This window comes from Rhinichthys klamathensis, unplaced genomic scaffold (genome assembly GCF_029890125.1).
Source record: "Rhinichthys klamathensis goyatoka isolate OS25496 unplaced genomic scaffold, OSU_Roscu_1.1 h1tg000320l_1, whole genome shotgun sequence".
Lineage (NCBI taxonomy): Eukaryota > Metazoa > Chordata > Actinopteri > Cypriniformes > Leuciscidae > Rhinichthys > Rhinichthys klamathensis.
This window is the reverse complement of record NW_026606836.1, coordinates 470,001-487,004: the sequence shown is the minus strand read 5'-3', so window position 1 is coordinate 487,004 and position 17,004 is coordinate 470,001. Positions and strand designations below refer to the sequence as shown.

Here is a 17,004-nt window from a genome sequence, read left to right as displayed (position 1 = left end):
TCATCTGGGTAACTTAGTAAAACATTATAGGAGTCTAAAATGTAGATAATACATTAGATGAGAGTTTAGTATAGTGGAAAGACCAGATGGCAACAAGCAGCTTAATATGATAATGTAATAGTTGAATATTGTGCACATGAATGTTTTAATATATTGCATCAAGACTAGATTTAAAGAGTAGAAAACACTCCACACTAATACCGCTGAAATCCCTCTATGGTGATTTGCATGATTATCTTCCAATGAAAATAAGTCTCACTTACATTTCTAGCATTTAGCTAGGTAGATAAGACTGCTAAATTAGGCTATAGGCTACAATACTGCATTTATATAACAATAAATAATTGATTATTACTTTATTTCTACTCGAACCACATTTGTGGTCAGCAAATCCTCTGTCCACCAGAGGGAGGTGTATACACTACTTTTGATTATACATGGGATACATCAAAGTACTGTATCTACATCAACAGAACAAAGAATCAGTAACAATAATATGCCCATTATAAGCCAGTCAGATATTAAAATTATACTTCCTACTCAAAACGTGTATTGGTTTCCTGTTCCTGATGAGAAACATGTAATATGTGCTTATTTTGCTCAAATGTAGGCTACTTCAGACTAGGAATGAATGTCCCACATGAAAGAAACAGCACACCTAGTACAAACCAGTCTGCAGTAGAGCTCAAACTACACTAGATGGCGCAGCATTACTGAATCAAAGGGACTTTGACTGAATTAAGGGAAAATAAACGACCGCAGATAAGATATATAATAACAAAAACCTAGCATTTTGAGGGAAAATAAAATGCATACTTCAGAGTTTATTATGTATACTATGAGCAGTTAGCATGGGTACTTTAAACAAACAACAGAGGTAATTTCATGCCGCTATTTTGTAGTTATGATGACGACGCGTTTATGTGACGCCATTTCCTGTGTAACTGCTGACGGTCCAGGCGCCGATTTTTGAAAACAAGAAGAATACATTTGCGTTTATTTTCATTCCATAAAACGGGTAAGTGATTTAAATGTACTGTGCTTCTATTAAAATAACATTTAATCAATATCATCTCAATTTCAGCGCATAAAAATTAAGTTAAAATATGAAATTTGTATCGCACTGAAGTTTTATATCTAACATGAATAACATCTTCATATTGATTATTGTCTGCTAATTTGATAGGATATCGAATTATTATATATTATTATATTGGTGTAGAACAGAGTAGGCAGACAGTATGTCGTATGGAATAAACATGCCCTGAATGTGAGCAGACTGCGGTGGTTACTAGTAACGTTAACGTTAAGTAACCGTCATTGTGTTTGTGTGTTTGGATGATTTCGCAGCTCAGCATGGCATCTATCAGAGACTATAATGTAGTGGAGCAGTTCAACAGCCGACTGGAGGAGATCAGGTCCAAACTTCTGGATCAGGCCATGGTAGAGGTGCTCAATGACAGGGCTGCGGAGCTCTGTCAGGATCACAGGCAGTACATGAAGTCTGTCTTGGGTGAGAGATCCACAGGATTGTTTCGGGGTTGCCATCATGGTTTGAGTTTAGATGTGCATTTGAAGTGGATGGACATTAATTATCTAGCACTGTGATCCATCTACATTAAAAGGAGGCTGGGTGGTATGGCGAAAAAAATATATATTGTGATGCATTTAACTCTTGTGTGGCTGGTTTCACAGACAAGGCTTAAGCTAGTCTTAGACTAAACTGCATGTTTGAGCTGTTATAACTGAAAGCAACTTGCACTGACACATCTTAAAACATGTCACTGGCTGCCATTGTTTTGTCTCGAGATGCACACCAGTAATGTTTTTTTTTTTCTAAGGCATGTTTATAAAAGCTACTTAAATGTCCTAATTTAACTTAATCTAAGCCCTGTCTGTGAAACCAGGCCGTAATGTTAGTATACTTAAGGATGTTTTTATGGACAATTCTGTGAAAACTGATTCACAGAATTGAAAAATTAATAGACAAATAAAAAGTAAACTCATGATATTCACAATTCAACATTTGGAATAAAAAGCACTGATGAAATCTGAACAAGACCAAGAACATGCATAAAAAGGGTCAATTTTGTTGCTTTTAACCCTAAAGCATACTATATCATATTTTATACATGAAGGCCTCTAAATTACCAACATGATCTAAACTTTGCTGAAAAAACTGTTGCCCACAATCAATCTACTACATGCCTTCTGTCGTCTGATTGATAGTTTATGCTTTTTTAGCAACTAAAAGGCCTTTTAGTATAATTGTAAAACATCCACCTTCAGGTTGTGGTTCACGTGTCTTTTTGCTGTGAAATCTTTAATGATTTTTATATAGTAAACATAAGAATAACTTTTATGTTGTTGAAACGTTTTAATATTTCACAAACAGGTATTGAACAACTTAGGTTTATTTGATTATACATACATCATTTTTAGAAAAAAAAAACTGGCTTAATGTGTGCAACAAACATGATACAACAGACTTGTCCATTGCTCAGTTATCATTGCATTGCATTATATGTTTTGTTCATTATTAATTACAGAGCTTTGATCATAAAACTAAGCATTTACACATCAAATATTTATATATTTGATAAATGTTGGAAACATTTATTTTTTCCTACACAGATACTTGCTTTAAGAAATGCAAGGAGGATGAAACCATGTTTGACATGATACATGCTTACAAACAAGGTAAGATGTTGACTGACACAATAGTTTGACATTTTAATATACAGTACATGCCATCTGCAATAAGCAGTTGAATGACCACTATTAATGTTTCTATATTGTTACTTTTTTTTTTTAAGATTTGAAGGAGAAAACATCTTTACTGAAAGAAAAGAGTGCTGAACAGCTTGAGGTTGTGTCGGAGATTGAAGACAAGGAGCATCACAAAGCACTCTTATTTCAGAGAATTGACAAGCTCAAGAAGGATCAGGCCAGAAACAGGGAATGTGTGTAGGCCTCTCTTTCCTCTCATGCACTGTCATAGCCTTTATGTTGATGTGTAAAACCCGGGACACACCAAGCCAACGTCAAAGAACTAGCGGTTGCCTTGCGTCGGCTGCGTCTCGGCCAAAAAGCTGCGCTTGAACACCAAAAGGACTAAAGGCGACTAGCACATGCGTTGTGTGCCTGCGTGTAAGTTAATATCAGTCTATATCAGCAGGCATCAATTGGTATCAATAGTCTATTTTCGTCATTCAAAAAGGGAAACAAAAACTAGGACTGCAGATACACAAACAGTAAACAAAGCACCGCCTATCACTTTTTTCATTCTAGTCGGCTCATGTTATGAAAATATTTGTGCATTCAAATGCTCAGGTAAGATAACATAAAATTATAACTGCTTTCTGTCTGGACCGTCTTGACTTATTTGCCCGCTTTCATCACTTTCACTTTTATTCTCGTGCTCCGACTCGTTCTCTAAGCTGAACAGCCAATCAGAGTTCACTCTTTCACAGACGGCCCGATGCCGATTCAACCCGAAAAAACTAAGCTGACCGACGCTTAAAAACTGCCCGGCATTGCCTGGCGTCTGACTGTTGGCTTGGTGTGTCCTGGCCTTAATGGTTTACACTTAAAATAAAGGAGGTGGAGAGATAGTTACCCGTTAAAGATGAGTGATTCATGAACACTTTCTGAAACATTCTACCAAATAATTGCACAGAAACACTGATTCTTTTGCAAATCATTTACTAAGAATATAATTCAAATGAAATGCATGTTGTATGCCCAATAAAAAAAATAGATACAAGTTTTATTTGTTCATAAATGTTTTCATAAGAAGTCTTCATTTACTGCACTGCATGTGATAGTCACAACAGACAACGGTTTATTATTGCTGATGTCCTTAATGCTTGTTTTATAGTGATTCAGTCACAAAACAAAGCCAACAAGGACAGACTGAAGAAGCTGAACAAGTGTAAAGACGTCTTTCAGAAACACCTCAGTCTTGAGATCAGAAAAATCCAAGGTAAAGTCTTTGTGCTAAACTATTGCATATGACTGAAGTATGAAGTTGGTGTTTTTTTCTTTCATTATGTGTTAAATACGTCATTCAAATAGAGTGAGGTTCAAAAGTCTGATTCAAACCTGGAAATGAACAGATTTACCACTATTTCTAGATCACTAATCAAAATTGACCATTTTTAATTGAGCTTTTTCACACAAATTTTTGTTGTTGATTTTATAATTTGTGAGAAAAATTAAAAGCATTTTTATAATTGTCTTATACTTGGAGATGCAAGTTTTGATGGTGTATCACCAACATCTGTTGATTTGAAGGTGAGAAGCTGCAGTTTGTCTTCAGGAACATCAGTCGTAAAGATCCAGACATGGTCCACACGTTCCTGCTCCAGCTTGATGCAGAGGGCGTTTACCACAGTAAGTATTCATCTTTGGCCCCAGCATTGGTTTATACTGGTAAAATATTATTATTATTGCATAAATAAAATATATACTTTTTCATTTACAAGGTTTTAAAAGAAAGTTTTTGAAAGAAGTCTCATGCTCACCAAGGCTGCATTTATTAGATGAAAACGCATTGAAAACTTCATATTGTGAAATATTATTACAATTTAAAATACCTTATTTTCTATTTGAATATATATTAATGTAATTTATTCCTGTGATGCAAAGCTGATTTTCAGCATCATTACTCCTGTCTTCAGTGTCACATGATCCTTCAGAAATCATTATATGCTGATTTGCTGCTCAAGAAACATTTATTATTATTATCAATGTTGAAAACAGTTGTTGCTTAATATTTTAGTGGCAACCGATTTTCTAAATCTAAATCTTTTTTTACCCGTTTAAATGTCTTTACTGTCAATTTTGATCAGTTTAATATGTCCTTGCTTAATATTATTATTATTTTTAAATCCTATTGAGTCCTATCTTTTTAAACATTGTATGATGTGTATGACTGACAAAACTAAGCACTGAATAACGTGATTATATTTCCCCCTCAGTCATCTCTTGTGACCCTCCACTGGAGAAAATGGCACATCTAGAACGCAGACTGCAGGAGACCAACAACTTTTCCGCCTTCCTCGCTAATGTCCGGAGAGAGTTCGTGGCGCTTCACAGCGGTGCAAAGATGGCCTGACCGATGAACCGAAGCTAACTGTTCATTTCAGATCCATTTAAAGCAGTCAGAGACCCAGACACCATATTTGTAGATATCATTACTAAGCATATTGAGCTTTTATTTACCTTTCAATTTTTTTGTACATTCATTTATTGATTTGTAATTTTAGCAATAAACATAACAAAGGTTTTTAAAAAAAAAAAAGTGCTTTGAAATGTCTTAATTTAGTTTTATACTACAGTGACAAGAAGTTCTAAACCATTTGCATTTTGTGGTTTATTACTGTGCAAATAAAATCTATATTTTTTTCACAATACAATACATTTTGATAAAATGTTTTATATCCACACACTTGTATTTCATTGAAAGGCTTACCACGGTCATGAAAAACCTGAAAACATGAACTTTTATAATAATATATATATATATAAGTCTTTCCAGACTTAAAGGAACACTCCGACTTTTTGGGACTTTAGCCTATTCACCTTATCCCCCAGAGTTAGAAAAGTCCATAGATACCTTTTTCATCTCCGTGCGTGCTATAAGTCTGACGCACCCACCGCTAGCCTAGCACAAAGACTGGATGTAAATGGTTGCAGCTAGCATACTAATCCAAATAAGTGACAAAATAACGCAAACAATTTTCTATTTACATGTTGTGATTTAGTCACAGAGTGTACAAAAAACAAAGTCACATGAGACACAGACATATTTTAACCGTATAAATACTGGGAACTATATTCTCTGAAGGCGACTATTTCTCTGAAGGCGAAGCACTGCTACTTGGGCGGAGAGATAACCGCAGCACCTGAGACGCGCCGTGGTGAGGAGCAGAGAGCGCGTCTCAGGTGCTGCGGTTATCACTCCGCCCAAGTAGCAGTGCTTCGCCTTCAGAGAATATAGTTCCCAGTATTTATACGGTTAAAATATGTCTGTGTGTCATGTGGCTTCGTTTTTTGTACACTCCGTGACTATACAAATCACAACATGTAAATAGGAAAATGTTTGCGCTATTTTGTCACTTATTTGGATTAGTATGCTAGCTGCAACCATACATCCAGTCTTTGTGCTAAGCTAGGCTAGCGGTGGGTGCGTCAGATAGAGTTACAGCACGCACGGAGATGAAAAAGGTATGTATGGACTTATCTAACTCTGGGGGATAAGGTGAATAGGCTTAAGTTTCAAAAAGTCGGAGTGTTCCTTTAATAGGAATTTTTGTAGCAAATACATTTTATGCTCTGCTCTAAAATATTTAATCGGCTAGAAATTGCTCTTGTGCACGTAGCACTACACACAAGCTGTAGTAATGTATGATTTGTGAGTACATTGTACTTTGGAGTCAGTGAATCTGTTGAAATTATTCATTTGAATGATTTTCAAAAGTCCTTTTTCCTGTAATCACATGGAAAGGTCATGGGAAAGTAATTAGTTTAAAGTGTGTTTAACTCTACAGCATGAATGAATCATAATTCAGTGGAACTGAGGTCAGTGACCTTTTTCTTTTTCTCACGTGCTCTTTTGAAGCTAAGCTTCAGATGACTTCATCGCAGTAAAAACAGGCAGCTCTTCGACGTACGTGGAAGGGAAATGTCCTCTCTGTCCGTTCAGCTCACCGAACCACCAGCCCGTGTCGTCCTTCTGAAAGACATCCAGTACGTCTCCTGCCAGATTGAAGAGGGAGAGTCAACAGAAAGCAGGTGCTGAGGGATGATGTATTAAAATGAACTGCCATATTACCTTCAGTAATGTTTAACTCGTCCTCTCTTTCTGACGTAAAGCTGTATAAAGCCTTGCATCTGCCGACTGAGCAGAATTCTGCACCTGTTTAATAAATCAGTGTGTGTGTTAAGAACATCCTTGAATGGAAGGGAAGATAAACACATGTGGCTCGCTGTTCACCTTTATCCTCTTCAGATTCAGTCACGCATCCATTAACCGGAACACTCTGTTGATCATCGACTGTGGTCGTCTCATTCGAGGGCTCTTTGCTTGTCCTATCAGGGCTTTGGTTGGTCAGCGCACTCTTATTGGTCCTCATGGACTGACGGGATCTGAACGGAGTCTTTTTGATCCTCATAGGTCGGGAAAGCTGCACTACGCTGTGCTCACAGTCCTGGAGCAAAAAAACTCATGAAACATATGGATGTTTTTTGGCTAAACCTTGTTTCTAAAAATTGTGATACTGTCTCTCTCCAGCCTGCAGCCTTGGGGAAACATATATATATATATATTACAGTCAACAAAGTGTATAAACAAAATATGATGCTAAACTAGAGTTGACCTATTTTCTCAGTTAACCCACTTGTGTTTATATTGCTTTCCATGTCCTGGATTCATCTAGACTTGCATGTTTAATGGTGGTTTTTCATGAGTGTGATGATTTAAGAGTTTAAATTAGGGGTGTAACAATATATCGTGCCACAATATATCGCAATACAAAAATGCAACAATACGTATCGTGGATAGTGACAATATGTATCGTGGATAGTCCCCCCAAAATAAAAATTACTGTGTGAGAAAAAATTCAAGTTTTCAGAGTTTTAGTGTCAGTACTACATTAAACTACTATATATAATGTTGATTATAATGTATAATAATACAATGTGGGAATATTTGTGGGTCCTGATAATGCCAAATGTCTGATGTTACCAGTAAAAAGTGGCCGACATTATTTTAAATGTATCTAGTCAGTGAAAGAGTGCAAGCCTATTCATCTAAAATAATTCAGTATTTTCAGCTTCAGAATCTTGAATATTTTTATTCTGGTGTCTCTATTGTCCTGTGCTTTGGGTTTCCAGCACCAAGTCCAAGCCTATTCATTTAAACCCACAATGTAATATCAAATTTAGCATTTTAATCAACAGTACATTTTTTGTTAACCCTTTATCATATGTCTTGGAGTATTGCAATAATATCGTATCGTGAGTTCAGTATCGTGATATTAGGGGTGGGAGAAAAAATCGATCCATCGATGCATCGCGATTCTCTCTCCAACGATTCTGGATCGATTCTGAGAATTCCAGAATCGATTCTGAGCTTAGTTTTTAACCAGATGTGCTATGACGTTTAGTTTGGTTTAGAAACACCCGTATTCTGCTTGATTCCAATTCCTCACACACATACACCACTCGAACCTTCCGTAAAATAATCTTTCATAAAGTTCGGAAAGGTTGAAGCGAATTACAAGGACATTCACAGGCTTCATTGCACACGCTGTGAGAGACGCGCGCTTTCTTTGATGTTACACTTGAAGTGCTGTCTCGCCCGTCGGTATTTTCCTTACAAATGCTCTACGAAGTCATCATTTATGTGGTTTGGAATGCAGTGGACTTATATATTTAAAATATGAACCTCACTAACAGAAGGCTGCTTTCAATTTCAAATGCTGACGCGCGCTTTGTTTGTGACGGTAGAGATCCACTTTTGCGACACGACTGTAGCGTGGTGTCGCGACGCCTCCCCACATTTGTACTTTGATGGGCGTTCCTCAAGTTTACCGCTATGGGCGGGGTTTTGAGCCAGCGCCAGTCTAGAACAGAGGACCTGCGAGAGACTTCCCCCCGTCTCCATATGCTCTGCTTCTATTGGATAGTCGCGTCGCGTTCAACGGAATTCATTTGCATAAAGATGGGCATCGGCCAGCTTTTTGACGCGCAGCATTTTTCCAAATGAAGCGCCGCCTTCCCGGGATGCTTTGCGGGCGCGTTAAAGTCGCGTGACGTCACCCATAGGAATAAAGTGGAGCGCGGCGCAACAGAAGTGTCGCACGGACAAGTGGATCTGCACCGTGACGGTACTGATCCACTTTTGCGACACGACTGAAGCGTGGTGTCGCACGCCTCTCCACATTTGTAAGTTGATGGGCGTTCCTCAAGTTTACCGCTATGGGCGTGGTTTTGACCCAGCGGCCAGTCTAGAACAAAGGCCCCTCGAGAGACTACTTCTATTGGATAGACGCGTCGCGTTTGACGGATTCATTTACATAAAGCTGGGCATCGGCCAGCTTTTTGACGCGCAGCATTTTTCCAAATGAAGCGCCGCCTTCCCGGGATGCTTTGCGGGCGCGTTAAAGTCGCGTGACGTCACCCATAGGAATAAAGTGGAGTGCGGCGCGACTGAAGTGTCGCACGGACAAGTGGATCAGTACCGTGACGGTACTGATCCACTTTTGCGACACGACTGACGTTACTGATCCACTTTTGCGACACGACTGAAGCGTGGTGTCGTGACGCCTCCCCACATTTGTACATTGATGGGCGTTCCTCGTGTTTACCGCTATGGGCGGGGTTTTGAGCCAGCGGCCAGTCTAGAACAGAGGACTTGCGAGAGACTTCCCCCCGTCTCCATATGCTCTACTTCTATTGGATAGACGCTTCGCGTTTGACGGATTCATTTGCATAAAGCTGGGCATCGGCCAGCTTTTGGACGCGAAGCATTTTTTCAAATGAAGCGCCGCCTTCCCGGGATGCTTTGCGGGCGCGTTAAAGTCGCGTGACGTCACCCATAGGAATAAAGTGGAGTGCGGCGCGACTGAAGTGTCGCACGGACAAGTGGATCAGTACCGTGAGACTGCTCGCGCTGCCGCGCATGCGGCTGTGCGACTCCGTGTAGTGGTTTAATGTACTTGTGCAAAATTAACGTAAACACAGCCAGTTATGTCTTAAGGGATTAAACGGACAGGACACACCGCATTACTTCTTTTATTTCAAAAGAGATGCGTGAGTGAATACAGCTTAATAGATCTCCCGCAGTCTATGATGTCATAGTAAAAAACAACAGTAAAGATGAAGAAAAATGACTCACAGTTCTTGAATGGAAAACGTTCAGATAATCTATAGGCTACTAAAAGCTCTTTTTGTTTATTATTTGTTATATTAGTTTAAATTTCTTAACATACAACTGTTTTAATAAAAAAATATTAATTTGTAATTATTTTTTAAAAAGTACTTAATTACTTATGTAAACTAATGAATGGGGGGGGGGGGGGGGGGGGGGGGGGGGCGGGGGGGGGGTAGATAAAGAATCGTTCTGGAATCGGATCGTGACTCCCAGAATCGGAATCGGATCGGATCGTGAGGTGACCAAAGATTCCCACCCCTACGTGATATGCATCGAATCGTGACATGAGGGTATCGTTACACCCCTAGTTTAAATATATATATATATTCTATTATATTTATGCACCCCCCTGCTGTACCTACACAGAATATGCACTTAAAATGCATGATAATAATAGTTTTACTAAAATTCAGTGGTATTTTATTATCATTGAGATCCTATTATAATTTAATATTTTGAATTAAATTTAATTTCAGGTCAAGTTTTAGTCATTTTGTAGTGTTTTGTCATTTTTATAATTTTTAGTTTTTTATCTATATAGTTTTTATTTTTCAGTTTTAGTTATTTTATTACATCAAGTTAAACTAAATGAAAATGGGAAAAGTTTCCTTGGCAACTAACTAAAACTTTTTATATATATTAAGGTTATAGGTATGTAGCTCTCTAACAGAGTTCATTGAAAAGCATTATCTATTGTGAAAGTTATTACATTATAGTTGTTGTAGCGCTGTGCTGGAATTTATTTTCAAGGGAGTATCGTGTCTATTAATGGGTAAAGCTACAGTAATGTCTTTAGCTAGTCAGCTTGAGATCCTTTCCATCTAAACTGGTTGTTTTATTAGCAGTAGGATAATCTCTATCTCTTTTTTTAAGTTATGAGAAAAAAAAACATATTTAATGCAGAGCTAAAACACAACCAAAACAATGTTCTTCCACAAAATGCATGCAGTTTTGTTTTTTTAACCGCTAGAGGGCCAAAAGTTACATAGTCTATCATTAGAGTCAATTTTATTTCAACAAACGAAATAATGCCTCTAGAAGTGACCAGGTGGTTTTCAGGATGTGTAAAACTCACCCTTTCTTTCCATTTAGTGATGCTGTCACTGAATCGATGTCTTGATTTGGGTTTTCCCTCTAACTCCGCCAGACTGTGAGTCAGTTTGCAGTGCGTCGCCTCTAAAAGGTCCAGTTTGAGGATGGCCTACCGAGAGAGATCAGTCAGTATTTGGTTTGTTAAAACCTATTTATTGAATGCCAAATTTTGTATAAAATATTTGAACACAGTGGGGTCAAAAAGTCTGAATGAAATTGAAGTAAAGTAAATACTTACAATTTAGCGAAACATTGGAATGAAATGTAACATCTCACCTCGTCCAGTAACTCTTCTGTTTCCTCCAGGTTTTTTTTATTTGAGAAGTTTGGTTGTTCTGTGTTTACTTTAACCATTTTCTCTAAACCTGAAAACCAGATTTGTGTCAGCGTTGAGCTAGATGTCATATAATGTGAAGAATATAACAGGACAGAACCACCTAATAAGATCTCTGAGGAATAAACCAGTTCAATTTAAAGGGTTCATATCACACTTAAAAAAAAATTCAATTCAATTCCCCGATGTCCTTTTCTAAATTCAATTCCCCGATGTCCTTTTCTAAAGTAGGCCTAGTAGCTTCAGCAAAAACCAATGAGGTCCATTCTTGTGTTTCGCAGCACATTTGAGTTTCCGCAAGAACCAATGAGATTCATTCTTGTGTGTCAAGCAAGTTCGGGTTTTACTAGCTTTCATGAGGCACACTCGCAAGGTCTCTCGCTCTCTCCCTCTCTCCCTCTCTGCCGTGCGCGTGCTATGTATGTTATGCGCGCAGTATGTTCTGTCTCGCATGCGCGCTCTAGATTCCGGCAGATTTTAACTAATTTGCGGGCATCAGGGAGACGCTAACGCTATAGACTTGGGATGTCTGCAATGGCCATGCGTTCAAGTCCTCCTGGGAAGTTCGTACGTACGAGGTGGGAAGTCGTGTTTACGACGGCAGGCGCGTTCAAGTCACTTTCGTCGGAGTAAGATGGCGGAGTACTTTCTCTTAATTAATTACACAAAAATACAGTAAGGTTCTTAAACTCTTGTTCTAGAAAATGAAGAACAAATAAATTGGCATCAGATGTACTCTGTTTTTTAATGTTTTTAATTAATTTATGAAGCCACTGCCAACTTTATCGTTACATGTTGCATTGTTATATTATAATGCCATCATATTCTGTGTAAGCAATTAGCTTACCGGTAACTGCGCTGTAAATAGAAAACCTTAACAATATCACTACCTAATATTTAAGTATTGTGGTATTCCGCCATGTTTCTCAGTGACACGCCCACAACTCGGAAAGATCGGGGCTTAGAGAAAATCCCAAGCTCCCCACTGGTATTTACGACATTGTGGTGGCGTTCAAGTGCGTTCAACTCGTATATACGATCTATACGAGATGACTTGAACACACAATTTGAGGAAGTGGTGGGGGAAGTGACGTATGCCGTAAAGCAGTCGAGTTTTGTAGTTCTTTTTGTGCTCGGGTTACTACCCGAAACCCGAAGTTACATAGTGCGAGTAAAAGCGATACAGACCACGTCAGGCTATGGCAGACGTGTCATTCAACCTATTGTAAGTCGATGTACCATCACAAGGGTCTTGGAAATATATTATGAAGGTTGAAAAGTTACATAGTGTTGCTTTGAGTATGTTTTCATTATACATCAAGCTCTTAACTAAAACCTTCCTGTTTTTTGTCACTTTAATTAAAAAAAAAATCATTTAAAACCTAAAATAAGATTTAATAAATGTTTTAATGTCCCTATACAAACAATGGTCTTGATAGGAGGAGTCAATTAGGCCACGCTCAGGTACAGTGCGCATTAGCAGCGATCCTAGTTAAATATGAAGCAAAAGACAGCGAACTCCAGACACATCTCAGAATAGCTCAGAAGACGTATCGTCCTCTTGTAATCTGCTACTTCGGTGGCTTAAGAGAAGATTCACTCACGTTATAAACGCAAAACAATTTGAATTTTAATATAAATTCTTGCAATTTGTTCACCCCAGCTTAGTGGTGATGGAAAAAAAGAAAAGGTTTTTCTTTTCAATCTAAAAATAATACTTTAATAGACGACTCTTTGATCGTTAATTGCGCCTTGTCTGCTTCTTTAGTTTCTCATGCCATGTTTTAAAAGTTCAACTCGACACCCTGCGCTCTTTTCCATTTTGTCCACGTGTTTAAAAGCACGAACGCTTTGGTTCACTCACTGCAGATTTAAAGCCCTCATTATCACTTCTGGTCAGAATGTCAGCCGGCAGGTTTCAATAAACCGTTATTGATTCAAAGAGCTGATAAGGTGATAATAAAGAAATTGAAAACGTGCTTAATAACTGTTCACTTTACAATGTGACCTTGTGAGTTTATAGGTTTAAGGTAAAATGGAAAATTAAATAAATGAAATGCAGGATATTGAAGGACACTTTTTAATTATTTTAGCACCCCCTCTGAATTGTTAAGCCCCCCTCCCCCTTAGCCAAGAAAAAAATCCCAGCCTACAAGATCCAAACCTTCTCTGTCGCTTTTAGTTTTTGTGATGCAGTCCTCTAGACGCTGAAGCTTGGTCCTGATGCCATCTTTCCTTCTGTCTTTTCCCATCACAGTTTTTCCTTCTTCCTCCTACACACACACACACACAACAACCCATTTCATTAAAAATTCCTTCCACATGAATGTGTGCTGTAAACTCAAAGACTCACAAAGTAGTCAGCCATGAGAAATTCAGCTTTGTTCTCGTCCGCTGTAGCGCCAACATCCTCGACCAGTGATTGAATGTCTTTCTCCACATCAACCCTCCGCACGGCCTGCTCGATCTGTTTGTGACTCTGCCACCACAAAATATCTAAAAGTCAGTTTAACCATTTCAATCAAAATCGAAACAAGGACATAATTGCTGTTTATATATATATATATATATATATAGCCTATATACACTTACCTAAAGGATTATTAGGAACACCTGTTCAATTTCTCATTAATGCAATTATCTAATCAACCAATCACATGGCAGTTGCTTCAATGCATTTAGGGGTGTGGTCCTGGTCAAGACAATCTCCTGAACTCCAAACTGAATGTCAGAATGGGAAAGAAAGGTGATTTAAGCAATTTTGAGCGTGGCATGGTTGTTGGTGCCAGACGGGCCGGTCTGAGTATTTCACAATCTGATCAGTTACTGGGATTTTCACGCACAACCATTCTAGGGTTTACAAAGAATGGTGTGAAAAGGGAAAAACATCCAGTAAGCGGCAGTCCTGTGAGGGAAAATGCCTTGTTGATGCTAGAGGTCAGAGGAGAATGGGCCGACTGATTCAAGCTGATAGAAGAGCAACTTTGACTGAAATAACCACTCGTTACAACCGAGGTATGCAGCAAAGCATTTGTGAAGCCACAACACGCACAACCTTGAGGCGGATGGGCTACAACAGCAGAAGACCCCACCGGGTACCACTCATCTCCACTACAAATAGAAAAAAGAGGCTACAATTTGCAAGAGCTCACCAAAATTGGACAGTTGAAGACTGGAAAAATGTTGCCTGGTCTGATGAGTCTCGATTTCTGTTGAGACATTCAGATGGTAGAGTCAGAATTTGGCGTAAACAGAATGAGAACATGGATCCATCATGCCTTGTTACCACTGTGCAGGTTGGTGGTGGTGGTGTACTGGTGTGGGGAATGTTTTCTTGGCACACTTTAGGCCCCTTAGTGCCAATTGGGCATCGTTTAAATGGCACGGCCTATCTGAGCATTGTTTCTGACCATTTCCATCCCTTTATGGCCACCATGTACCCATCCTCTGATGGCTACTTCCAGCAGGATAATGCACCATGTCACAAAGCTCGAATCATTTCAAATTGGTTTCTTGAACATGACAATGAGTTCACTGTACTAAAATGGTCCCCACAGTCACCAGATCTCAACCCAATAGAGCATCTTTGGGATGTGGTGGAACGGGAGCTTCGTGCCCTGGATGTGCATCCCACAAATCTCCATCAACTGCAAGATGCTATCCTATCAATATGGGCCAACATTTCTAAAGAATGCTTTCAGCACCTTGTTGAATCAATGCCACGTAGAGTTAAGGCAGTTCTGAAGGCGAAAGGGGGTCAAACACAGTATTAGTATGGTGTTCCTCATAATCCTTTAGGTGAGTGTATGTGTGTGTGTGTAAAGTTAAATTTATAAAATATATACATTTAAATGGTAACACTTTACAGGTTTTAGATCCCATTAGTTAACATTAGTTAATGTACTAACATTAATTAACATTATAAATGATTTTGAAGTATTTTTCATTGTTAGTTCATGTTAACGAATGAAACCTTATTGTAAAGTGTTACCATTTATTATTTACATATATTTGCATTATATCTGGAATGAACTTTTAACTGATATAACACCATGGAACGGAAGCGGGTTAATTTCCCAGAATACTTTCATTTACTCAAGTCTTTAAATTTGTCTAAATATTAAATAATTAAAACAATTTGAACAAAATACTAAAGTATATAATATTGAAGCAAAATATGTATATTTTATGAAGCCATTGTAAGTGTAATTGTGGACATTTTGTGGTACTGTATGACAAAATTAAATTAAATGTTTTTTTTTTTAAAGTACAGTACTGGATCCAGTTCCAATTCATAATTGCGTGGTTTGTGGCTATTTCAATTCAAATTCACACTCCTGAATTGAAAGACAGTGCTCACGTGAATGACGGTCTGTGCGTATACAGTCATGAAGAGGCTGTACTTGTTTAGGGCGTCGGATAGAGTCTCTATTCTCTGCTTCTCAAGCTCCTGGACGATCTGAAATGCAGCACTGAATCAGTCGAAATGCAATGGCTAAAAGAGGATAAAAATATAAAGATGTTGAAAACAGCCTTGAACCTGGTAGCAGGTTTTCAGTGTGTTCTCCAGCCTCAGACGGACGTGGTGACCCTCCATGTTGGTGTTGAAGTATTCCTCATCAACTCTGGCCTGAAGCTCTGCTGATTTAGTCAATCTGTTAAACATCTGGACAAAAACGAATGGCATTATATCGCAAACATAATTGTGTTAACTTCTTTTTCCCCTGTCAACGAACAATCACAAATACCTTCTGCTTTTCTTTCTCTGTACTGATTTGCTTATTTTTCTCCACAAAGCTGAAGAGAGCTTCATGTTCTCGAGTCAACCCGATCAGCTTCTTCTTCAGCTGTAGAAACAGACATTTCAGTTCACAACTTATTCTCCTCATGGCAAAACTGCTTCTGAATTCCTTTTTTAATATCGGGTTCATTTGATTTGATTCCTCAGAATTAGAAAACACACTTTTATAAGTATTTTCTGACCTTAATTTGCTCACTCCAGTTTGTAAGAACAAGCTTTCCTGACTTTTCAACGGCATTGTCAAGCTGTGTACAAACAAGACTTAATGTAAACATGCTGCTGTAAATCCTAATGTGAATATACAGTATGCATATGTTCCATAAACATGAAGTGATATACCGGTCTTTTTCTTTTGCCGTGTTCATCTAGGATTTGACGGATTTTCTGAATAGCATCTTGGTTGAGAGCATTTCCCAGTATGCTGAAAGAATAAGCCCATAAATACACAACAGCAACTCACATGAATAATAAAAAGAGCGTACTCATCCAGCGTAGTGTCATACCGGTGAGCATCTGCTGAGGCGTACATTTCATCTGATATGAAGGACCACGCACGATATGTGGAGCTTTAAAGAGGAAAAACTGTCAATGAGCATCAGATATGAACCTGCACTGCTGATTCGTAAGCTATAGGGGCGGTTTCCTGGACAGGGTTTAAATTAAAACAAGAGTAGGCCTTAATCTAGAATAAATGGAATAGGTAATCGTGGCTTTAAAAATGTCTTTCTGAAACACAGACTAAGTACAGATTTCTAACACCTGGACTATGGAGACCTGGACTATGGAGTCCTGAACAAAAAAAAAATTAACATTAATTTAAAACCAACTGTGCTAATC

The 17,004-nt window shown here is 38.4% G+C and overlaps 2 protein-coding genes across 2 annotated transcripts in view; one reads left to right on the top strand and one right to left on the bottom strand.

Annotated features, from left to right (window-relative positions):
* Positions 1–893: 893 nt before the first annotated feature.
* spc25 (SPC25 component of NDC80 kinetochore complex) lies at positions 894–5,305 on the top strand. The gene is made up of 7 exons (XM_056271456.1): positions 894–1,018; positions 1,351–1,513; positions 2,635–2,700; positions 2,817–2,963; positions 3,881–3,985; positions 4,297–4,395; positions 4,983–5,305. The coding sequence occupies exons 2-7, from the start codon at positions 1,357–1,359 to the stop codon at positions 5,117–5,119; spliced, it is 711 nt and encodes a 236-aa protein (XP_056127431.1). The 5' UTR covers positions 894–1,018; positions 1,351–1,356; the 3' UTR covers positions 5,120–5,305.
* A 1,008-nt stretch (positions 5,306–6,313) lies between these two features.
* The window catches only part of nostrin (nitric oxide synthase trafficking), a 15,879-nt gene continuing 5,188 nt past the window's right edge, over positions 6,314–17,004 (bottom strand). Inside the window, exons 4-16 of the mRNA XM_056271447.1 lie at positions 16,671–16,733; positions 16,507–16,588; positions 16,350–16,412; positions 16,115–16,213; positions 15,907–16,032; positions 15,727–15,825; positions 13,720–13,845; positions 13,531–13,639; positions 11,309–11,397; positions 11,016–11,141; positions 7,001–7,214; positions 6,839–6,922; positions 6,314–6,762 (exon numbers count right to left, since the gene is read on the bottom strand). Of these exons, the coding sequence (XP_056127422.1) occupies positions 6,626–6,762; positions 6,839–6,922; positions 7,001–7,214; positions 11,016–11,141; positions 11,309–11,397; positions 13,531–13,639; positions 13,720–13,845; positions 15,727–15,825; positions 15,907–16,032; positions 16,115–16,213; positions 16,350–16,412; positions 16,507–16,588; positions 16,671–16,733 (1,417 nt within the window). The 3' untranslated portion in view covers positions 6,314–6,625. The remainder of the gene's footprint in view (positions 6,763–6,838; positions 6,923–7,000; positions 7,215–11,015; positions 11,142–11,308; positions 11,398–13,530; positions 13,640–13,719; positions 13,846–15,726; positions 15,826–15,906; positions 16,033–16,114; positions 16,214–16,349; positions 16,413–16,506; positions 16,589–16,670; positions 16,734–17,004) is intronic.

What these genes read in the sequence shown, in the direction of transcription:
- spc25 (XM_056271456.1), top strand. Translation starts at nt 1,357, where the DNA reads ATGGCATCTATCAGAGACTATAATGTAGTGGAGCAGTTCAACAGCCGA. An exon ending in GTACATGAAGTCTGTCTTGG is followed by an intron (nt 1,514 to 2,634) that starts GTGAGAGATCCA and finishes TTTCCTACACAG; the next exon opens with ATACTTGCTTTAAGAAATGC. An exon ending in TGAGATCAGAAAAATCCAAG is followed by an intron (nt 3,986 to 4,296) that starts GTAAAGTCTTTG and finishes GTTGATTTGAAG; the next exon opens with GTGAGAAGCTGCAGTTTGTC.